This window comes from Acanthopagrus latus, chromosome 20 (genome assembly GCF_904848185.1).
Source record: "Acanthopagrus latus isolate v.2019 chromosome 20, fAcaLat1.1, whole genome shotgun sequence".
NCBI classification, from domain to species: Eukaryota; Metazoa; Chordata; class Actinopteri; order Spariformes; family Sparidae; genus Acanthopagrus; species Acanthopagrus latus.
In genome coordinates this window covers 4,490,952-4,516,222 of record NC_051058.1, presented here as the reverse complement: position 1 = coordinate 4,516,222, position 25,271 = coordinate 4,490,952, and the positions used below count along the sequence as shown (strand labels likewise).

The following is a 25,271-nucleotide window of genomic DNA, read 5'->3' as shown; positions in this document are numbered from 1 at the left end:
CTGAACAGCCGGAAATAGAGAAAGAGGGAGAGAGAGAAAACAGTAGAGGTGGACGAAGAAGAAAATAAACAGGATCCAAACATGGCTGCTGACAGTGATGTACGTTGTTTAGCATATTAACTTAATACAGGAGCACAACGTAGTTGTAGTTGCACATGCCAGAATTTAATGAGCGTCCTTTCTTTCTCTTCCAGCCCGAGTCAGAGGTGTTTGAGATCACCGACTTCACCACTGCGTCAGAGTGGGAACGGTAGGCGAGCTAATCACTCTATACTAAAAGTGCCAGTTGGGGCATATGTTACACAGTCCCAGCAAACCTGTGCTGAGCTGTCTCTTCAACACTCGTCTTGGCTGACCCACTGTCTTTCGGGGTGGCAACAGGCACACACACATACGTACGTAGATGCTACACTGACAGGCTGGAGCGTACGTTGACGTCGCCGCCATATTGGATGTGGCAGGTCTGCCCTGTAAACAAACACAAGTAGATGTGAAAACTGTGGGTTATCTGGATAAACAGACAGCGATAACGTTTACATTTAACTGGTTTTGGTGAATTGTTTTCATACTCAGTGATTTGTATTTATTGCTTCCTTTTCTTTTAGCAGTGAAATGAACACTCCATGACTGTGCAGGTCCCAAGTATAGCATATGTATAGGGAGGGCTGTGTATTTGTTATTGAGTCATGAATAAGCTCCAACCAATAAGACCAGACACTCATTTTCTCCCCCCTTCCTCTTCTTCTCTGTCATATGTTGTAGTTCTCTGAAACTGTATCATGCATCTTTGTGTTTCGAGCAGGCTACCAGAATACATCAGCACACACATATGATTCTCAGTGTTAGTAACCATGTCGCTGTTGCAACACAAGCAGGCGTTTCTACTTAAAATAATCCATGTTGCCAGGCATTGTAGTCCATTCCAGATCATATTCATTTTCTTTTAGTCTTTTGCGCAGATAATTTGGACTGCTCGGAAAGCACGATGCTTGTGTGATACCTTGTAACGTGTGATGACTTGTCACCGATCATTCATGTAGTGTGCAAAGCCACAAAGTCTGCAAGATTCCTGATAACAAGACAGAAGATTGTGTGGTGTGAATAGTATAGTGATGTGAAATTTGACAAGATGTCAAGTGTGATGAAGGCATTAGTGATTCTTTTCATTTTTGGGACCAAATTGCTGATTTGTGTTCTTGTTGATCAGTTAGTGGACTAATTGTTTCAGTGCTAAGTTACCTCATGTCCTCGATAAAAATCAGTTACACACTAACAGCAAAGTGGGATATTGTGTATATCCAACTGCTACCTACTGTTAACAGAAAAGCTCTTTGTATCTACTTAAAGGTTTGTGTCCAGAGTCGAAGAAGTGCTGAATGACTGGAAGCTGATTGGGAACTCTGCAGGGAGATCTACTCTTGGGAAGGTATTGTGCTGAGTAACGCCAGAGAACAGTATGTTGCCAGTAGCTACTTCACCTTCTGTCTGTGATGACGCTGCATTATTTTAACACAGGGTATATACACCAGTGGCACCTGGGGGGAGAAGTCTCAGGACATCCATTTTGCTGACTTCAAGTTCCACATCACTCACTACTTCCTGAAGCAAGAGAGTGAGAAGGACGATGGACAGGACGTGCTTGAGGAAGGTACAGTGATAGTGGTGATAGTAGTAGGTAAAAGTGGACATGTGAAAGAACACACCCAGACATCTGAAGTCAACCTGGCATCAGTTATTTTGTTTAATCTCTTGATCTTGATCTTGTGTCCAGATTCCTTCCCCTTGGCGATGCAGGACCTTCTATGTATGAACAATGACTTCCCCCCTCGAGCCCACTGTCTGGTTAGATGGTGAGTTCTGTTCAGTCATCCATTATACAGTTTGTTAGCATAACACACTTTATTTGTTATTGTGGTCGTACAACAAAATATTGGTTGGCAGCTCTCAGAGACCACAAGCAATAGATTCATGCAAAGAGAATCAGGTCCACAGAAAAAAACAGACAAGGTGTTTACGCTCAATTTAGTGACCTGGTTGATGCAAAAATCCTTTACCCACCCAAACCTTATTTAAGATAATGGCTTGCTTATTGCATTATATATACACATATCATTAAATATTGTAATAAGCTAATGTCAACTATGACAAAATATAGGCATGTACCACACTTCAGAGATGCAAACAGGTTGGTAGACCAGGTGCGGAAAGTTAGTGAAGAAGTGAAAATGGTGATGCTGAATTGTATTTTCTGCTGTATTTGCGTCTTTGCTGACAGGTATGGTATACGAGAATTTGTCGTCATTACTCCTGGAACCAACTGCGAGGCTATCATCAGCGAGTCCAAATGCAATCTGCTTCTCAGCTCCATCTCCATTTCTCTGGCCAACAGTGGCTGGTGAGTCATCATATTTATTTGTTTTGTTTTGTTTGTATATGCGCTCTTAAATATGTATATGTCATTACAAACCACATGTTGTTGTTTCAGAGAAACTTTTAATTTATAAGCTATAAATCAATACAATTCCGAATTTCCTACATTGTACGTAATGGCAGTTAAACATGCAATGACAAGCATTACGCTGTATGATTTAGGCAGCCAGACTCAGCATGTGTGCACAGATGGTATATTCTTCATAGTAACACCTGCTCCTCTTTGTCTTGTGCATTCAGCCAGGTGCCCATGTTTGTACAGATTCAGCAAAAGTGGAGGCGTATGTATGCTGGAGAGTGCCAGGGACCAGGAGTACGCACTGACTTTGAGATGGTCCACCTTCGAAAGGTGCCGAGCCAGTACAATCACCTGTCTGGCCTGCTTGACATCTTCAAGTCTAAAATAGTAAGTGCCCTGAAGAAAGACATATTAGAAACCAATGTGGAATGTTTGCCGAAGTTTGAATGTTAAAATTTTGATGTAAAAGTTTGTTTATCCAGCTCTAACAGCTGAATTAGCTGACAACAGAGCCCATAATCATAATCACTATGATTATTAAACATGCCAAAAACAGTGCCTGGAGGGGGCCATTAAGTACGCTACTGCACATGTCATATTTTATGTTCTTGAATTGTCATGTAGTTTAACCCTAGCTGAGCTCTACAACAGTATGCTGTTCGCACTGTTCACATGTAATGCTTATTAGAATTCTATATTACCAGAACATGTAGCTACCGATAGCAACTTTTAAGGTGGATGTGAATCAGTCAGAACACCTTAAATTTGACAACAATTGGAGCTTATGAATGGCAACACTGGAATGTATAAAGGAATGGAAAGAGTCGGAGCTTCAAATAAAGTTGAATATTTTAAATGCTGTTTTAACAACCGTGCCAGGGCCAATAACGTGTACCATGCTTGAGCACAGTACAGAGCATTCACACTTGTTAAACAAACTAGACTTTGGGGGTCAGACGTGCTTGGTCACAGTACGGATTGCCTAATGTGAGCGTACCCGTAATGAAAGTGTTTTACAATGCAAGACGGCATTCACCTGTTCTGTTACAATGTTTCTCCTCAGGGCTCTACCCTGTCACCTCTACCTCCGGTCATCATTGCTATTCGGTTTACCTACATTCTTCAGGACTGGCAACAGCATTCATGGCCACAACAACCTCCAGGTAAGATATACAGAGGATGATGGGGTTACACATCACAGCATAATCTCATTTATCACGTATTGTCATTTTGACAACAGGGCTGTTAAGATATCGAAGTGAAAAAAAAAGTACAATAATTCAGTATTGTATTATAATTATTATTCCATTACAGTATTACAATACTCATCATAAACTGTCAAAAATTGCTACACATTTTATAACTTCTAACATGTGTCCATTATAGGATCTTCAGATAGTGGTTTCCACATATAGACATCAGATTCCTAAATGATCTCTGGACACCACATGTCTGCTTGTCACAGATGTCCAAGCTTTGATTTTCCTTTTTTTCACTAAACTAGCTTCCGTTTTTATGCGATATTGAAATTTTCCCTTGTGCCGACAGTAGATGAAATGTTGTGCTTTTTTTCAATAGTCTCAAATGTGTATCATTGTGTTACTGCATACACAATGTTTAAAATAACTCCCTTAATCATTCATTCACTGTCCCCTATGCAAAAAAAAAAAAGACAAAAACGACAAAAAATAGGGAGTTGTTAACATTTCAGATACTTGAAGAAGAAAGGACCATCCTGGTGTACTACTAATGTTTTGAGAGGATAGGATACTCAAAAAGTTAACAATATCAACAGAAAGAACAGCTGGACCTGGAATATCTCTTATGAAAACCCTTTACCCTGTGTTGTTTTTTTTATTATTTTTTGTATTTTCTTGTGTCACCCTGCCCTGTCTCTCTGGTGTTGACTGTTCTCTGGCTGTTAGTGAATAGAAATCTGGCTCTATCAACAGTTAAAGAATATGCCGCTGCCTTTTCATCCTGTCATAAAGGCTACAGGGAGGGATCTGTCTTCGGTTGTACACTTTCTAAATCCAGAAACGACAGCTCTTAGAGGGCTATGCCTGTACTCATACAGTCTGTGGCTACAATACGTACCCAATGTTTTACCTCAACATGCTAATCTTATCATGTCTCCCAGTAAATCACATTGAGTCTTGTCTTACCCCACTTGCTATGTTTCACTTCGCTTAATGTAAAGAAAAAATATATATAGTACATGTGAACCTGGGTAGTAAACAGGGAGAGTGTTGTACCATGCTTAGCTCCTGCATCATGACCTCTTGGTGACTTCTCTGTCTGGTCCTTGTTACACAAGAAAAGTCATAAACACAGTTTTGATGACTGTTGTTTTTTGCAACGTTGCATAATAGAATTTGTTCTTCTGTAGACTTTGATACACTCCTTGGAGGGGAGGTGGGAGCAGTGGAGTTTGGGAAGCTTCCATTTGGAGCCTGTGAGGAGCCAATCAGGTAAAGGCATTGCTGTGTTTTCACTGGGTTTTGATCACATTTCAGTTCTCCACATTGTTTTCAGTGTATAAGTAATGAATTATTTGCTCTGTGTTTGGCTGTTACAGTGAGCTTCATCTTGCAACCATTTGGCCTCATTTGACAGAAGGCATAGTTGTGGATAATGATGTCTACAGGTAAGCTTGTCTTTGAATCCCACCACAGTAACACCCTGCTGGTCAGTCTGGCCAAACAACAGCTTTTTTATTTCATCTGTCCACAGGGTGTTCCTCTAGAAGGTTTTTTTTTTGGCAATGTGATTAGCAGCAAACTTATCTGCTACTGGATTTCTGTCTATCTCTGTCTTGTATCAAATGTCCTTCTGATTATTTATCACATTTAGTCAGCTTTATTTTTTTTGTGTGGAGTTTTAGTCACTGTGTTGACAACCTTTTCCTTCTAGTAAATTATACTGAACATTCAAGTAAATGGTAGGTGAACCTGCATAACACTTTTTTAGCGAAGTGACAACTCAAAGCATTATACAACAATTGTCACATTCACCCACCCATACACATATTCATACACTGATGGCGGAGGTTGCCACGAAGGTGCCGACATTCTCATCAGGAATGATTCAGCACTTCCGATTCAAGCCCCCTCACAATATTTCTATGTTCATCTGTTCATATACACTCACACACCATTGAAACAGCCATCTGGAGCAATTTGGGGCTCACTGTCTTACAGAAGGATGCTTTGATGTGCTGCAGGGGGGATCCGGGGAGTGAACCACTGACCTTCCGATAAGGCTCTACCTCTTCAGCCAAAGAGCCAAGCCAAAACCATTTATCTTACCTTTGTCTGATGAAAAATACAGGCTTCATGATTAAAAATGCAGCTTTTAAGCAAGCTTCTGGTTTATTGCTCTGATGGGATCAATTTAGATTGGTTCTATGTAACAATTAGTACTAATTGATATGTATTAATCACTTTTTTGCTTTTCACTGCTCAGAGATGGTTGCTATAGTCACAGTGGATATTTAATGACATCAATGACATCTAGAGGTTTAGCCCTCTTTGCCATGGAACTTTTTATAAACATTTTGTTATAGTGTTGTTTAACAATATGCTCTGTTTGTGCGACCCAACAGTGACCTCGACCCTCTCCAAGCTCCTCACTGGTCAGTCCGAGTCAGGACAGCCGAGAACCCTCAGTGTTTACTTGGTAAGCTGAATTCCTTGATATCCCTTGGTGGTAGGCATTTTCAGACACCGTTTCTGCATGCATAATAATAAAATTTAATCATTTATTTGATCATTTAAAACAGTATGAATAATATGATCCAGTTCTGAGCTGAACTTCACAATCTAAGATCTCCAAAGCCCCTTTGTTGGGTCGCTATTTTATAGATCTTATCTTAGAAAGCTCAAGAAGGATTAACAGAAATAAAGGATAGTGAAAACCTAATGCCAGATTGCTATTTAATAATTATTTGAATAAGATTAGAATATTAATAAGGAATGTTGAAAATGATGTATTGATTGCATTGATTGAATAAATGGGAATTGGTTAAATACAAAATTAGAGAATTTATGTGAAATCATGGCAAGGAACGTAAATCAGCTGTAGTGAGGGGAGGATTTTGGAGAGCAGAGGTTGGCAACATTAACTCTTGTACAATAAAGGACAGCATGACTAAAAACAAAATTTTATTTCGCACACACACAAAAAAAAGCGAAGGAATTAAAGATTTGATCCATTCTCCTCTCCCATGCAGGTGACTTTCTTACAGAGTTTTTCAAGCTCTGCTGCAGGAAGGAGTCTACAGAAGAGATTTTGGGAAGAGGATTGGCTGAAGAGGAGGGCAAAGGTCAGGATACTGGCTGTACTGGCTAACACTGGAATGAATGGCATTGTTTTCACACCATATTCAGAGGAGTATTCTACTGCTGTCTTTCACTGTTGTTTTATTTTCCGTATAGCCATCTATTACCACAACTCTGAATCCTGTTCCACAGATACAATATACATGTGCAGAAAAAAATACCCAAGCTGTATATGAAAATATATTTGATGTAATTGGTTAATGTTGTTGTAAATAACTGTTTTCCCCCCTGCAGAAAACAGTGACATCAGTTCTGCTTTATCCAAGCTGACTGAGCCAGCAGCAACAGTGCCCATCTCCAGACTCTCCGTCTCCAGTATGGTGCACAGTGCCCGAAAGCATATCCGCCGCCGCCGACACATTGACGATTCACCACTCAACACAGATATTCTCAATTCCGTCCTACTGGTAAAGTTTTCACGTTAACTGTTATATACAGTATTATTGTAACAGAAAGGGTTCGGACATTTTTATCTAAAGAAAACCCGGACTTCTAGTATGTGCTGATTAAGAATTATAAAATAGGTCTAGGCTCTGTATTAAGAAACGTGGAGAAGAAAGCAGCATTTTTCTCTGTTGGAAAATTGGATCCAAAACAACTACAATCAGATGGATGGAGTTTCAATAGTGTGGTAATCCACTACTTAGTGGACATAATCAGTGAGGCAGAGAGGAAAAAATACAAAAGCAAGCTTCTCAGACACCCAGCAGCTTCAATTTGACAGCTATATCTGGACACTGTGCTACAATTCAACAAAACAGCTACCAATCAGAGTAAACCAAATTACTGAATAAAGAAAATATGATGATTGCTATCGGGCCCTTAACCATTAATACAGATTGGTAAGAGTATTTCTTTGCTGTCAGAGATACAAAACAAATACAGACTCAGTCACCACGTTCTAGCCATAGAGAAAGGACAACACAAGATGTACAGGCCACCAACAGAGGAAGGAGTCTGTGGCCACCTGACAGGTGAGATGGAGAGACGCACTTCCTCTTAAATCATAACAAATATAATGATATCAGAGTAAAATACTTCAAAAAGATGATTCAGTAATCCGAAAAAGAAATCATCACCCTGAAAACAACAATAAATATGACAAAGAATTATCTACATAGTCCATCTACATAGACAGACACACATACATGCACACACTCACACACACTTTAGTTGATCTGTTAATATGTAACTGGGAGATCGGCTTTGTGCCAACAAAGACTATACTGTAATCCTTCATCTTACCCACACACACACACACACCAAACCCCAGCTCACACACACAGTTACATATTCACATATATTTAGAGAAGTTCTCATTGTCATCTATATATTTTTATAATTACCCTCTTTGTTTTGGTTCCCCTATAATTTATGCATTGCTTCTAAAGCTGTTGTGTGTTGTACTAATATTTATCACTTGTTGCTTTTGCAAAACTGTTTTATGCCAAGAAAGCTTTTGAATGGAATTAATTAGAATAGAGAATAGAGGCCATAGTCAATATGTGTAACTGATGGATTTATTTTGTGCGTTTAAGTGTTTATATGTTTGTTTTTTCTGTCACAGTATCTCTTTCCAGATGCTGCTGTGGAGAAATCATCAGAGAATAGCAAAAACAACCCTGCACAGTCTAATGCCTGTGGAAAAGCGGAGCAAGACAAAAAGTCTGATGTATGTTTGCCCCTTCACCACACATTGTGATGACTTGATTGAGATGCCAGCCAGGGGGAATCTTGTCAAAAGACACACTCAACAGTAGATATTGCATATTAGTTCTCAGATTATCTGACTGACATCAAGGCCTCTGAGTTTTCTAAGGAGATAATGTCATAGTGAGCATTTGTTGAAAACATACTGTTTTTACAGTCTAAAAACACATCAAGATATTTGATATTCTCCACAGTTTAAACAAGTTGGGCATCAAGTGAGACCGGCTCTGTTTTCATTTTTTGTTTTCTGCAAATAATTCTTTTGTCTTGCCCATATTCATTACGGGCTGGCTGCTGCCACAGCGTGTCTCCAGGGCGTTTGTGTGGTATAGACAGGTGTCATCTACATACTTAGATTTAATTGTAAAAATAGCACAGAGGAAAGAACACAGCCTCAGGGGCAGCCAGTGCTCATGGTGAGTGCCACTGACATTTTTAATGCCAAAGGCCGGAAGCCATTCGGCGTACTTGAACATGGCTTTTTTCTACTGTGCCATCATCCTTTTTACTGGATCTCCCCATTAAATGGTAGTCCCTCCCAAGCCTGTTCTACACTGAACAGAAAACGTCCTTGTGTCGGATGAGTTCTGATCCTTGACCACATTTTATTAAAATTTTAATGACCTCAATCAGTGTTCATAGTTCAATGATGATTGGATTTCATTGTCAAGAAGCAAAGCTAAGTTTGGTACAAGGAATCAACAACTAATGGCAAAACATAAAACACATTTATCCTCAACCTTATGTCCTCTCTAGTTCCTCCCAACCTCCCAAGACACCATTATGTCATCCTTTATGTACTCATTACCATTACATAATTATTACTGTACATCATATTTTCTTATCTACATGGGAGCTAACTCTTATCATATTTCTTTACCCTTGCGTCTTGTACTGAATTAAACATTCCCCACTGGTCTTCCTGCTGTCTGCAGAACCTATATCTCCAGCTGAAGTCAGCCCCCAGTGACAGTCTGACCTACCGGCTGGCACTGTGTATGTGTCTGGTGAACTACAGCTATGGCGGACTGCGGGCTGTTGCCCACCTCTGGCAGGAGTTTGTCCTAGAGTTGCGTTACCGCTGGGAAAACAACTACCTCATCTACGGGTGAGGATGACACACCTGGGCTGCTCTTAGGCTTGTTTGGAAAGTGTTATGGGCATAGCGCCTACAGTATGGTTTAATATTTTGAGATCCACATCTCAAAGACCATTACAACAACCACCTTGAACCCTGTTTTATTATATGAGAATTGTATGATATGAGCACATCTCTATCCACTTGACTCACATAGATTCAATTTACACATTTCATCTCTACCTATTTTGAGTATTCAGACACACATAATCATTATTATGAAAGGTATTTATTTTATAATTAATAAAATCCTGTACCAGTTGAAGTACTAATGAGTAACTAAGCAGTTCAAGGAATAGATGGCAGTCACAGTCATTACTAAAGTTATTTTCATTATGTTCAACTCCTCCATATGTTTCGTAATTTACAGACTGGCTGGTGGTCCTCCTGATCTTCGGTGTTGCCTTTTACATCAGAAGCTCCAGGTACCCATTCATACAAAATGCACAGTGTGTTTGAGATGTAAAGATAGATTAAATCACTTCAAGATAAACAAGACACATAAATCAGTAGCTTTGGTTAAATATTAAAGGGAATTGCATTTCTAATTATTTATTATACAGTATTTACCCATGTCAAAGCAACAAATGTAAACATACAAAATAAAAGCTATAAAATTGGATTACAATAGACAAAGTTACACTCACAATGACAGTATGGCAGTATGGGTAAGATCTTGAATATGTATTTGCTCAGTTAGTTTAGAAACAATTAGGGTTTAATTGTTAGTGTCCTGATTTCCCTAGACATTAGACTTTTATTTGTTTAATTAGTGGAATTAAAGGGTTTCATTTAGTTTGTCATATTAGGGTACATTTAAATTGCACAATTATATCCTGTCATTACAATGAGTAAAGCACTCTCACCACTAACTAAGAAGTGTCTCTACTCTTTCTGACAGCACAAAATGTATTTGGATTAAATAGAGAAATGGAATTTGAGAATGGCCTCAAGTAAAAAAGTGTTCTCCTATATAAATGATGCCAGTTTATAAACTGAATCTGTATGGTACAACTGATTCAAAAGCATGGATTTTCAATAACTTGATTTAATAATATTGAAATTAAGATTTAATTAAGAAGGTACCCACTTAAGAAATAAAATGAAACTGTTTAAACAAAATGTATACAATATCTTTATATTGTGATTAAGCCTATTTCATGTTTTTGTTCTTCTCAAGTCCAGTCAATCTGAAAATTCTCAGATAATGTATCTCTCAAATGAATATTTTCAAATTTCAACTTTATCAGTGGGTTCACTACAGAATTGGGGGGTTTGGAGAGCAACAGTCGCTAATTTTAGTTTAGAAATACGGTCCTTTGACATAAACTAACAACCGGCTTTCAGCACAACACATAAGTTCCACACAGTCCTTTAAAATGTTTAGCTCTTCGCTGTTTTCTAGTAGAGGCACCACTCCCATTTGCTCTTCTCATAATGCGTCAACACGCCACCTTTTTAGCAGATCGATAAAGACAGCCATGTTAAGTATTGTGGTCTGACGCACCCTTGTGTTCCTGCATAGATGCTGAACTGCTGCATCGAGAGGAAGAGGGCCAGAGATGAAGCTCGCAAGGTGCTGGAGGGAAGTAAAGAGAGTGAGCGCAAGTCGTCCAGCCACCAAAGCCCCCGACCTGCACAAGAGTCATCCACCTCAACAAAGGAGGCGTATCCAGGGAAATCCTGGGACTCATGGAGTGACAGTGAGGATGAGTTCTTTGAGTGCCTGAGTGACCAGGGAGACACAGATGTCTCACATACCGAGGGGAATGAGGGTGGAAGTAAAAACAAAGCAGAGGGAAGGCTGCATCCCTACAACAACATGACTTTACTCAACTCTACAGAGCCTCTCTACGTCCCCGTCACACAGGTAAGAATCTCTGTGACTCAGTTTGGTGATTTGTACTGCCTGTATAAATCCTACTACTGTATTAGATACTGTATTGTATTAGATTAAACTTGAGAGCACACAAAATCTTAATTTATTCGTTTGCTTTTTTTAATCATTACCTCGAAGTGATTTGTCAAAATACTCGAGATTTGAGCAACAATTTTGTAAACCACTGGGGAAAAGAGGAAACATCTTTCAAATAACTTGTTGTTGATGCACTGTAATGATCAAAAAGAGTCTGCAAATCTTTAGTGTAAATTTAAACTGCCTCTTCATTATCCAGGACACACACTTTGTTGATTCTGAGAGAGATGAGACCATTGATGACATACAGTTGTGGTCAGAAGTTTACATGCACTTGCATATCACAAGAAAATGGGATTTCTAGGAATGATTTCTACAACTCAGATTTTTCTGTGATGGAGCGAGTGGAACATGTACTACTTTGTCACACTGAACATTCATGATGATGTTCAATAATTTAATTAGTACGAAATATGACCAAATCTGCTGGATAATGATATACATACAGTAACAGTGGAATGTCACTTGGATTGAATTATTATTATTATTATTATTATTATTATTATTATTATTATTATTATTATTATTATTATTATTATTATCACAGAAAAATGAGAGCCATAGAACTCACTGAATCTGAAGACTTCCATAATAGACATTTTCTTTACAAGTGTATATAAAGGACTGTAGCCACGACTACAGTGGCCTGAAGATACCATGACACTAAGATCTAAAACACTGGACATGTTGCTCTGGTCAGAGCTGCTGTTACCTCTACACATGCTTGTAAAGCTGTTGAAGGTTAGATAAGGATAGATTTAGATTTTCCCCAGATTGTCTGAATACAAAACCTCCCCATTCTGCAGAAAGATCCTTTCTTAAAGTATTTTTATGTAACAAAATCCACAGTCTTCTTTCTTTGAGGAAATCAATGAATAAATGGACATTCTAAACTTTAAATGACGTGATGTCTCAAGCTTGAAGTGCTTCAATGGTATGAGAGTTCCATGCTGCATAAATTGCACAAGACAGTGCTCCTGTCAACAGTTCCTTCTGGGCGCTTTTCGAAGCCCTACGTCAATCTGTTGTGGTATTTGTATTACCTTTTCTGGCAATATTTCATAATGTTTGACAAATAAATACATTTCGTAATTTTGTTTAAATTTTAATGTTGTGCTTAAACAATTAATCTATTTAAGTAGATGGTGTTTTTCAGGGGCCCAGCACATGGGCCATGTTTGATTGATGCAGAGCTTGAAAGCCACTGTCTTATGCTTGGTCAAAATTTTCAACTGACATTATGGAATGAAAGTCTATTGATGCTGATGCTGCTTCTGTGTATGTGTGTTTGTGTGTGTCTGTGTGTGTGTGTGTGTGTGTGTCTGTGTCCATATGTGTTTGATTTTCAGGAACCCGCTCCCATGACGGAGGATCTGTTAGAGGAGCAGTCAGAAGTACTGGCCAAACTGGGCTCATCAGCTGAAGGTACCCACCTCCGTGCCCGGATGCAGAGTGCCTGTCTGCTCTCTGATATGGAGTCATTTAAGGTAATACAGGCAGACTTACAGACATTGAGTCAGTACATGGGCTTTATTTATCAGACAGCAGCAGCAGACTGGTGTCCCAGTTTGTATGTCATTTGTGTGTGTGTTTTTGCAGTGTTTGTTGCTTCTCTCCAATTTTCAAAATTCAAAATTCTTCATCACTGACTGGGGCAAAAATGGCTCTTTTGATAGTAAAGGTTGCTGAACCCTGGGCTCGTGTATGATTTTTACAAAGAAAGGTTAAAGCAACAGTATGTAACTCCCCCCCTTTAAAATAATAGCTTAGAAATAATTTTGATGGTACAGTGTTTCACTGTTTAGGTGTTACTGTGATCTCTGTGTGGTCAGGTATTGGCCATTTGCTTTGCTACACCGCACATTTGATGTCAGTTGAATTATGCTTCACACAGACTAAGGGTCTTTGCATGCAACTAACCATCTTCCCTGGCATCATGTCACACACTCCTTCAGCCTCGACCATTTCACACCTAAGTGTGATTATCAGTGAGCACATGATGTGAGCACCACCAGTGTTCCTCTGTTTTTCCCCCTATCAAAGAAACATGTGGTGATCCACAATCTCGTAGTCTTCATTTGTCCATGCCATTCGGATTGGCACTTAGCCACTGTTTTTCTTTTGTTCTTTTAGGCACACACACAGAGACACACACAACCACACATGTGTATAGTACATGTTACTTAGATTGTGTGTTTTCATTTTGTGCCTTTTTAACCTACATGCTGTCTATTTAATATTGTACAAGAGTGAATGTTGCCAACCTCTTCTCTGGGAGTTGTACTTATTAAGTTGATTATTGATCAGAAGTTACAAACTGACATTTTAGTACCTTTTAATGAGACTGAATTATTGAACTGGAATCTTTTCCCTTCTTCAAGGCTGGTGCTCCTAAGGCGATCTAATGTAAATTGGATCTTATTATTTATCACAATAAATGGTTATCCCTGATAATCATTCATTATAATTGACAGCCAAATTTAACACAGATACCCTATTAATATTGTATCAAAGCACTCACAGTTAAATTTGAAAACATGCACTGAAATTAGTTTCCTGTCTATCCACAGGCAGCCAACCCAGGGTGTGTTCTGGAGGACTTCGTGCGCTGGTACTCGCCAAGGGATTATGTGGTGGTGGAGGAGGTAGTTGACGAGATGGATAACAAAGTGGTAAAAGGCGAGCTAAGTGCCAGGATGAAGATCCCTGGCAACATGTGGGTGGAGGCATGGGAGACAGCGAGGGTCACACCTGCACGCCGCCAGAGAAGACTCTTTGACGACACTAAGGAGGCCGAGAAGGTACTTTTTGGTTTACCTGGATGATATACCTACAACTGACATCAAAAAAGATGACTTACTAAATATTTTAGTCTGTTCAGTGAAACTCTTTCCTGGGGTCTTTTCAGGTTCTGCACTACTTAGCAGTGCAGAAACCTGCAGACTTGACCTGCAGCCTCCTGCCCTGCATACTCCATGCTGGGATTCTGAAGTTGAAGGAGGAGGGTGAGTCAAGATTGTTTTGTCATGAAATCAAACAGCATGAGATGCAGGCTTTCCGCACAAGCAAACAGTTTATTGTTAAGTTAGATAGACATAATAAACAAAACACATAAAACATCAAAAATGAGAGTTGTTGAAATCGTTGAACTCAAGACTGCCATGATCTACAGTACATGTTGTTTACAAGCAGGCGGTATGTATGATCACGTGTATTACAATATTGGGTGAAAATATCCTGTGTAATCGTCCTTTAACTGAAATGGGAATAGAATGTATATAGTCGTATTATTACTTATTTTTATTATTAGCTTTTTTTCTTGTTTCATTTTTAACTATCACACAATCACTGTCTATCCCTCTGCTTATTACTCTTGAGCTGCTATAACAAGTACATTTCCACAGTGAGTCTTACTAAGGCTAATAAATGTCATCTCATCTCACTTCGAGGTGTTATTGATAACATTCAGTCACTAAATGTGGCATTCCATCCACCCTTCCATTGAATTCATGTATCAACACTGCTGTTGTTCAGATGATCTGCCCCCTCAAGTGGTTGCCCGTTTGTTGCACTACCTGACTTTTCTAACATTGTTATTACTAGCTCAATTTATCACTGCTAACACTAGCTAGCTTACATTAGGCAGCACAGTATTCCTAGTGAATGTACTGTAGAACTCAGCCATTTTCCTTTTTTTTTTTCCCACAAACTGGAACGAACAGGACTATTCATGGCTGAGAGAACACAAACACTTCAATTCCTTACACAGAGATAAAACAGTAACGTTGGACCCAACCATACTTTTTTCGTTTTTGTTGTTAATCATAGTAATATGTGAAAGGGACACTTTTATTCTACACCTCTCTACAGCCTGTGTAGATGTTTATGACGTGTCTACATAAAAATGTAATCAGTATGACCTTCAAAACAGTTTTGCAAACTGTAAGATATATATTTATATGTACACACACACACACACACAGGATACATTTCAAGCAAGAAAGAAAGTATACAGCAAAATATTTATTGTTGATACTGACATTGAGTGTACACTTTTGTTGAAGGGTATTAAAAAAACTATATGTAGATATTTTGAAAATGGCTACAGATAATTAAGTGGAAGGAACATATGGACATATGGAGTGTATGGACATTCCCACACAGTGTGGGAATAATATATATGTTTGTTGAAACAATATGTTGGGGTCTGATACAACTCATGTGGGGGTCATTCCAAAACCTTCGTTTTATTCGACCTCTCCTCTGTCTCCTCTTGATTCCCTCCCAAACAGAGTTAAAAGAAGATATTCCATCAGTCAAAAAGACCATTCAGCAAGCGACAAGCCAGGCCAGCAAACTACTGCACCCTCCCAACCATGACTACAAGAAGTTAGAGGTCAGTGACAGGCAAGGCTGGAAGTAAACTCCACAAACTGCGGGTTTTGACTAGGATGAGACACCTGACATGTTGCTAATTTTTTTTTCCAGCCATTCCATTTTACTTTTTGTTTTCAAACAAATGGTCTAAAATTGTCTCACAGTCTGCAGCACTGAATCCAGGCACCAAACCTCATGTTTTCAGATGAATTTATTGGTCGCCGTATTTAGGTATGACAGGTCTTCATACAACCAGCAACACTTTTTGTTTTGCAGGATCAAAAGAAATGTCTCAGAGTGCAGTAGAATGTTCTACCAACACTCATGTGCCCCCACTCATCATGGCAGATCATGTTGCTGTGTGTATTTTTTTGGTTATTCAGATTTTTTCACATTTTTAGAAGACCTATAATAAAATTCATTATTAAACCAAACCAGAAATTGTATGTGTTCACAGAAAATGACAGTGGTAGAAATAATTTTAATTCAAAACTGCCACGATACACATGTTCTTTCCAAGTACATATAAAGTTTTGACCACAACTGTACATCCTAAGATATTTTATCATAGCAGGATATCTGGAGATAACAGTTGCAAACAAAACCAGAGTTAAATGTTGACCAGTGGGTTCAGAACTCCTGAAGACCTCATTTATGAATCTTTTATTTTTTCTTTATCATGTGTGGGCTTTTCATCTTCAAATCAAAAACAGTAATTGACACTTCATCATATGTGTCTTTTTTTTTTATTTTTTTTATTTCAGACGCTTTATGGCAGACTACAGAGTGAAGAAAAACTAAAATTATTCTCAAATACGGACTGCACTTTACTTGACATGTTTGAGTCAGGACACACTTTCAAATTTGTCCAGCTCTTGTTCTGACAATGTGTTTGTGTGACCCTTCTGTAATTCTAGGATTTCATTAACCAGTTGATGGCCATAGAGACAGTCATCACCAGAGCTCGCTCGCTTAAGGCCAAGTTTGCCCTTTGTGAGGGTGAGAAGGAAGACGACAGAGAAGAGCTAGAGAAGTAAGTTCCATGCAGAGTTTTTAACAGTATTTCAGTCAAAAACTTGTCATAGTTAAAGTACTTGCTGTGGTTTAACTAACACTTTGCTCCATATATGCAAATCACTTCCACTGAGCTATCTGCAAGGACTAACAGTGACACTGGTTGCTGGCAACAGGGCTCCACTGTGTTTTCTTAACAATTTTACTGGATGCATCAATATCACAGGTATCACCTTCTGTTTTTTTCTCCAGGTTTGTGAGCTCCCTGCTGGAAGAACCAGAGGTGGTGGTGAACGGAGCTGGCCAAGGACCAGCTGGAAGCATCATCCGCAGGCTGTTTGTCAACACACAGAAGGTAAAAAACCTCACTCTCTCGCTCCCTTTGACTCCGTTCACTGGGGGTGGTCATTTGATTATGTGGTTAAGGTAGCCGGTCTGTCTTTCTATGTGAAAAAGCAGGTTTTGTAATTTCCGGTTTTTGAAATGGGCAGGTTTAATTTCAATAGTGAAAATGAAACCAATACAAGTAGCACAAACAGGTTTCTCTCATAAACCTGTCAGCCGGATGATCTGGTGTCTTGCAGGCAAGTTGAAGTTCAAATTAGTTCCCTATATACATGAGGTTGGCATAGCTTGTGATGCTGTTACGCTAAAGTGTCAGCACTTGTACTTGACAGTATGTACAGTATGTGTTTTTAAAAGTTAAATAAGGGTTATTATATATGAGCTAAGTGGAATATTTATTTGCTCCTTTTTATGGCTTTATTGTGATAGGACAGAGTGGCAGGGAATTGGGAAAGAGAGAAAGAGAGAATGGGGGGTGACAGGCAGCAAAAGGTGGATTTGAATCCAGCGCCACTGTGGCAAAGACACCTCCTCTGTACAGACGGTGTATGCTCTTCCAATTCACCCATACAGTGTTAAATAATTGAATTTTTAGTGTCTGTCAAACTGGCAAGGAGGGTACACAATTTCAGTTTTTTCCAACTGTCAACTTGTGACCTGTACTCTAAATTACTTAACTCGGAACAACCCTGGCACAACTGATGGCATTAACATTTGTTAAAGGGAGAGATTCTAATTGTTTAACATCATCAAATATTACAGTCAGACACTGCCACAGGTGTGATCAATCGTCTATCAACCATATGTATGTCTGTATGATGTTTGGAAATTAATTGCAAAAATGTGCGCTGGAATCCCTGATATTATGAGCCATGTGCTCAGGTGATGAGCTTTGGTCTCATTCTGCTTATTGATTCCAGCCCTTATAGATTCCTTGCGGTCATTTTTGCACATTCTTTCAGCAAAAGCAAGCAAGAACCTCCACCTTTCTTTTTGTTGTACATTTCCGACATCCCACTGTGATTTTGTGTTGTTTCTCCCCTCTGCTGCTTACGTCAAGCTGGCTGACTTCACCAGTGACGAGGTAACCACAAGCAATGTGACTTTTCCTCCCAACTACTAGTATGCCTCTACGACAGTCTGTCGGTAACATTAAAACAATAAACAGAGAGACACACACACACACACACACACACACACACACACACACACACACACACACACACACACACACAAATCTCCCCCAAAATCTATTACTTGTCTTCTTTGCTCCATTTTGTTAAGATGTTAGCTCACAAGGGGAAGTGCAGAGCCTCAGCAACCAGTTTTGTTTGCTAAAGAAAACAGCAACACTGCACTTTGGAAATACTTTGAATTTGAGTCAAATAACAAGGAAAGGCAAAGGATACAAGCATGGCCATGTATAAGCAGTGCCACACACCAGTGCTTACGCAGAAAATCAGTCGAAACGCCTAACCTGCTGACTTCTGTAAAGAGTTGAAGCAGAAGCATTAAAAATGTGCATTAAAGCATCAGTGCAGTTTTTGGAGATAAAACGTTTGATTACTCACCTTGATTCCTAAAAATGACACCTGCTCCTTCTCCCTCATTACAAAAATGACACAAATATGAGCACTAATCATGTTTGTGGGCTCTCCTCTTAAAATCTGATTTTTAATGAGCAAAAAAGAATATTTACACATTCAGTTATGAATGGGAAAACAGCTGTTTTTAATAAGTGTGTTGCCCTGCTGTTGCCCCAGCTTGCACCTGTAATTCTCAAAGCAATGCTAATCCTCCTGCAGAGATGCCAGACCTTAGTAATCTCACATGGTTGAATTTCAGTCGATTGGAAGATTACTGTGGTCAAAGGTTAATAACATTAGATGCTGTTGTGCTGTTTTCTGTGGTACATTAAAGGATATTTTTCAACAAAGTTAAATTTCCAATATTGTAATAACTCTACCTCCTATTGAAAATGTACTTTCTATCTTTGAAAACATTTGTTCTTTATATTAAAGTATAAGATGAATATATTCAAGTAGTCATACATGCTCAGTCATTTATTCCATATGGCAGTCAGGATGCTTCACAAATCTCTGAACAGTAAAAGAAAGTCAAGCAGCCATAACCATAACCTGAGATGGTAAGAACTGGCTGGAGCCTGCATAACTTCTGTCAAAATCGGCTGAATTGCCTAAAGACAGAAAATTCACAAGTTGGCTAGTTTGCCAACACCAAGACACCTAGCTTTTATTTTGAGGTTAAAAAAAAAAGTTACATATGTTGCTTTAAAGAAAAAAGTGGACGACCTACCTGACATGCACGTGATTTACACAAAAAGAAACCCATGTCAGACCTGATCTGAATAGACCTGAGGATTGTAAATTAGGTTTTGCTGGTTAGCAGCAATGTCCCCACTACAAGAAGAGTCAAGCAGTCACACTTATGTCTGTTACTGCACCAGGTGTAGTTATTTTTTTATTATTATTTATTTATTATTTTTTTTTTATTTTTTTTAATGTGGCAGCCTATATGTCCACTATATTTCCCTTGGGACAAATAAAGTAATCTTGAATTTTGAATCACTCTTATGTATGTTTAGGATTAATTATAACGGTACTTGTCATCCCATACTTTTAAGAGTAAAGGGAAATCCCGTCACTTGCTTAACCAGTCAAAATGCCTCAGACACTTGTGCTGTGTTCAGACCAAACGTGATGTGAATTATTCACTGATCTAGATTTCATGCAAAGTAAGTGTGTTAACACACTGTTAACACGCCATTAACATGCAGTTAACATGTCGTCCTCAAGTGCGATTAGACGGACATTTGGGTCTAATCCAGTTTATCGTTGACTTTGCATGTAATCTGGTTGGGTGAATAATTCACCTCACGTTTGGTCTGTAGATGTTTGAGACATCAAACACTTGTGCTGTGACTTGAGTGCTCACATCTTTGAACATTAAAGCTAGGCTCTGATTTTATATAGGGGGCAGGCTGCTGCCCCTGCAACATCCACATCATCAGGGCCAGCCTATGGCAGGCGTAATGTAGTGAAGAGCTTCTGTTGAGGGCAAGCAGGGGCAAGAGAACAACTTGAACTCTTTTTTTTTTTTTTTCAATTTAAGTTAGGGCTGTGACCAGCAGGGGGCACATAATCACAATCTCTACCCGTCACTGTAGTGCCAAATTTCCAAGCAAAAAATGAATTTTCATGCTTAACGCGACAAAAACATTTCCACAGCTTTTCATAGGAAAGTGGCATGAAAGCAATAAGCTATGCATGTTGATTTGTATATATTCTCCTCATTTACAGTTTTACAGGAAAAAGCGAAAAGATATTAAGCAAACCCTTTTGTACTCTTTTTACTTTTCTGTTAAGCCTGGTAGCTATGTGCCACAAATAGGTGAGGGAAGTCAGATGGTATTGACAGACTGTCAAACTGTTTGTCTGCTTTGTTATTTCATTAATTATTTGAAGTGAATAAGCTTACTTAATGTATGATTGTGAACAGGGGTCAGTTTTAATTTGAAATGATGCATCAGGCTGCGGGTTTTCAAACCACTTACAGACCTCTTCAGCAACTTTCTTGTCTGCCTTTGTATTGCCGGTTAGTATACTTTCACCCTCTCTCCACCCTCAGGCTGCCCTCCTGGAAGAAGACACGGTGCGTGACAGGAAGCCCACTGGAGGAAGCAACAAAACGTCAGACTTTCCTCCTCCGGCCGGCCGGGAAATTCTGTTACGTACCTGTGTCCCACGGCCGGCGCCGTACTCCAAAGCGCTTCCGCAGCGGCTCTTCTGTGTGCTGATGAGGGAGGAGTTCAGGCTGGCAGGAGCCTTCTCTTCAGACACTTCCTTCTTCTAAGACCAAATGCTCATTAAACAGTATTTAATCCAAAACTATGTTCACTTTCCTGATGATAACTTAGAACATAAGGCCAGAACTGAAGTAACAGGTCAGAACATTAGCATTATAAATAATTCAGTTCATTGGTTGATCCTCTGCTGGTTAAAGATTATGCTTGTGGGCACAAATGCTGGTTTAAAGCAAGTGGATGTTTTTATTTGGACATATGACATACAGTACCTTAGTCTGCTACCAACACACTGATGAACTGCATGGTTATCATACCCTTACTGCAATTGGTAACTATAAAAAGGGAAGAGAGAAAAAGAAAGATGTTCTCAGCAGCACTTGTATTGTGGGCATACATTCCATGTACTACAGACTGCTGAGATTATGAGTTCCACAATTGGAAATATCAGCTAGCATTTATTGGATGCAATGTTGTCATCATTTTATAGTTGAACAGAAAAGGTTCAAACGTTCCTTTAACTGTCATTTTACAACACAAGGTTATACAACAATATAAGTTGTAGTTGCACCACAAGAAAATAAATAATATTTTTAGGAGTAATTCTTCAGTCAGTGGTGGTTATAACAGGCACTTGTATGCTATAAAACAAATCTTCTGTATTGTCATTTCAGCCACCCGGTGCTCTTGTTCTGATCTACTTTGTGTAAGGTTTACTGTATTCTGCCTATTACTGACAACAGGCAAATTCATAGTCAATTAAAATCAGTTATATTGGGGCATCTTGTAGGCTTAAAGGAACAGTTCACCAAAAAATTAAAGTTTGTTATTATCAAGTGACGGTGCAATTTTGTAGTCCACAACGTGTTTTGAATCAAGTCCCCATCTACTTCAGCTGAATGCTTTTTTGCTGTTGACGTTCCAGAAATCTTTTATGAATTGATGGTTAAATTCATGGCTGAAATGTTCCTTTAATCCGCTTCTGCTTCATAACACAAGCTTGTTATTTACTTAACTCGCTTGTTGATGATACATAAGTACAGTCACACAACAATTGATCCAGCTCTGAAATACAATTACGTACTAACGTTTGAAGAATAAAGCTTTACTTGTTGCAACAGAAGCCTGTGAGCTCACTCAGAAGTGTGCTTTAATTGAAATGAAAATGTGTCTGTCGTCCCCTGAGCCAATGGCAAATGCTATGTGGGTGTAACACTGATATGAGCTACCTGTGTGTTGGCAGTGTGTGTGCTGGGCATGTACTGTCATGTACTGTACATGTTAAATGTTGGTCCAAATTGTTCTCGACTCAAAAGTCAACACTCTAAAATAAATTCTCTTGTGTCCAGCCAGTGCTTTGTGCTTGCCTAGTGCTGTCATCAAACATATTTGATAGTTTTAGCAGATATGACTACCTGTTCCAGAGGGCAATGGGTTTTCTGTGGACTTTTAGACTAAAGTAGAGCTATGGAGCTTCTTTTTTTTTTTTTTAAGCTAGTGTCTAACAACTACAACTTAAGCATTTATTATTTATTTAACCGTGTATTCCTTTTTCCTTTTGAACTATATAGTCGCATAAAACAAGTAGTAAGTGATTAATTACATGTTATTATTATTACATTTTTATGTTGTGAGGGGCTGCTGCACCTACTGCATCATAATCACAATATCTTTTCAGTCTTTTTATGCTCTCCACTGTCGATATTCCCTTCACGCCTTTGCTACCATGACTGTCGAAATCATACCATGAAGCACTGTTGAAAGAACAAGAAAGTGGCAGAGGGAGAGAGCGATGGAGGGAGAGTAAGAAGAGAGCAAAAATGTTATTTCATGTGCTACTATATCTGAGAAGTCTGATTTATATATCTGATTTGTTTTTAAGTTTGTTTAGATTTTGTTCGGTTGGGGTCGTTGCATAAATGTTTTCGAGCTCTTCGACTGTTCTAGACTGTTTTTATATAATGTCTCTTTCTCTTGTAGGATTATTTGAAATTATTTTTCCTCGCATTACTGTTTTAGCAGTTTCACACAGTGGTTGTGCATCTGTTTTATGATGGACTGATGGGGGAGAAAAATGTCGGCTCGTCAAAAGGCAATTCTTGGTCACCGCCCTTCGGTTTCCCAAAGGTCCCCCTTCCACCTTGTGCAGCGGTTCCTGCCTGCCCTACCTTTCACGTGGAGTTTACCTTTGATAATCATCATCCTCCACGATCATCATCATCCACAATCATCCTTTTTCAAGCTCTTTATTTATTTATTTTTGTCCTTCATGGGAACAGGACCCCACCAACACAGTGTTTACTGTCATATCAGTAACATCAACGCTCTCTTCCTTTGTATTCCACATGGAGGACATTACGATTTTCTTCCTCTTGAAAGCTTTCATTTTTGTTAACATGAGGGATATTCTGCTGTCAGGCTCCATGTAAGAGCAGCTTTGTGTCGAGCATTCACACAAACTACCTGACAAGCTGAGTCACAATAACATCTTCAACCTGCTTGATAGTACGAGTGTTATGATAAAAAAAAAAAAACAAAGTTATATAATACTACATAGTGTGTGTCACGGGGATGCCCTGGGACTTCTTAGTATAACTAACATCACACAACACTCAGTCACTTTGATTCTGTCTTCTTCTTCTTCTTCTTCTTCTTCTTCTTCTTCTTCTTCTTCTTCTTCTTCTTCTTCTACTGCCTTTACGATTAATCAAACCTACATTATTCTGTGTTCCGTATTTTCCCTGAGTCCTGTTCTCAATGGGACGCTGACCGAGCATCTTCTACCTCCTCTGCTTCCACCACGCTCCAAAATGCACTTGACTCCTGCTCCATTCCACCCTGATCTTGTCATGTCTTCCATCATGTCCCTCCTCTCTACTACTATTTTCTGAAATGGACAAGCGCACGTTCTACACTTTCTGTCAGCTCTGACAGTGTTCATAAAAAGCCGGTTGGATGCTTCCCTGTAATGTGAAGTGTACTGTGCCCAGTACTTTATCTGGCCATCATTGTCTTTTCTATGTCCTCCAATATTTCTCACACCACCAACTAGACTGAGGCCTGATTACAGCAAACAGTTCCAACAGTTCCACCACTCAAGTCAATGTCACATTGATTCATAACTTTATACAACTGTTTGGTACTACAAATGACTTTTCAGGCACGTTTTATCCTTTTGCAATCATAAACAACATTTTGTAAATCACTGAGCGCTTTGACGCCCTGAATCCACACACAAGCTGACAGGGACTCGTTGACTCGAAACATGTTGGTTTATTCATAAAGGATTTTTAATAATTGTCATTACCAGAATGCCGAATCAGTTCCCATCAACCAAAACCATGGACCCTCATAATCATAGGCTGGACAGGTATCGATTTGTCATCACATCTATATGACTCATTACATTTTTTTTTTATAGTATAAGTCATCTCAGATCACGTTCATGCTGGGAGACATAGGACTGTTTGTGGAAGAAATAAGGGAGAAATCTTGTATATTATGAATAACGGCTTTAAGATGATACATCATGAGCCATATTAGTGTTTTTATTGTGATCCTGAATAATATCCAAGGGCCCATTTAGGGATGACTCGGGTGGTTTTGCCAACAAACTAAGTGTCACCACCGTCAGACAGCAAAACACAGGCGCCTATATGCAATATGTAATCACCCAGCTGATTGAAGAATCGATCAAAATTCAAGTTTCTTGTTATTATGAATATCGTGTTTTAACATTATTGTATGATGTAAGGGCCTAAGGTGGCATTGAATTGTGTGGTCATAAGACACTGCGACGTGTGGGTGCGAGCCGAATTACTCATATGTGACTCATCATGTATGACTGTAAGATTACGTAAATAACATTACCAGATAGTTAATTGACCGACTACAACTTGGCAGATGTGCACAGCCGTTTACGGTTTGTTGACTGTTGCCTGGTTCCTGCAGATGCTGCGGGAAGTGACGTCACTCACGAATGACAGCTCTCACGGCGGTCGGGGAGAGATCCGACAGTAGAGTGAAGCTGCTAGCTGCCTCCGACCGGGATGAAGTCAACCAGCGAAATCCGTCTCCATCCCTACGTTATTTGGCAACAA

At 39.2% G+C, this 25,271-nt stretch overlaps 1 protein-coding gene across 2 annotated transcripts; it reads left to right on the top strand.

The window, feature by feature from the left end:
- The first annotated feature begins 1 nt into the window (after position 1).
- Positions 2-22,523, top strand: rab3gap1 (RAB3 GTPase activating protein subunit 1). Of its 2 annotated transcripts, XM_037081264.1 has the most exons (25): positions 2-99; positions 195-250; positions 1,348-1,426; positions 1,516-1,648; positions 1,772-1,850; positions 2,276-2,395; positions 2,671-2,836; positions 3,513-3,612; positions 4,839-4,920; positions 5,028-5,096; positions 6,054-6,127; positions 6,681-6,773; positions 7,024-7,196; positions 8,357-8,461; positions 9,435-9,607; positions 10,008-10,062; positions 11,163-11,507; positions 12,962-13,099; positions 14,183-14,413; positions 14,521-14,617; positions 15,905-16,008; positions 16,907-17,022; positions 17,256-17,358; positions 18,409-18,432; positions 20,997-22,523. In XM_037081264.1, the coding sequence occupies exons 1-25, from the start codon at positions 82-84 to the stop codon at positions 21,219-21,221; spliced, it is 2,958 nt and encodes a 985-aa protein (XP_036937159.1). In that variant the 5' UTR covers positions 2-81; the 3' UTR covers positions 21,222-22,523. The 2 variants fall into 2 exon arrangements, with proteins under 2 accessions (XP_036937159.1, XP_036937160.1); XM_037081265.1 differs by lacking the exon at positions 18,409-18,432.
- The last annotated feature ends 2,748 nt before the right edge of the window (positions 22,524-25,271 follow it).

Bases quoted from the DNA above. Each gene is read 5' to 3' on its own strand.
- rab3gap1 (XM_037081264.1), top strand. The intron at 9,608-10,007 runs GTGAGGATGACA...CGTAATTTACAG, and splicing joins AACAACTACCTCATCTACGG to ACTGGCTGGTGGTCCTCCTG. The intron at 11,508-12,961 runs GTAAGAATCTCT...TTTGATTTTCAG, and splicing joins TCTACGTCCCCGTCACACAG to GAACCCGCTCCCATGACGGA.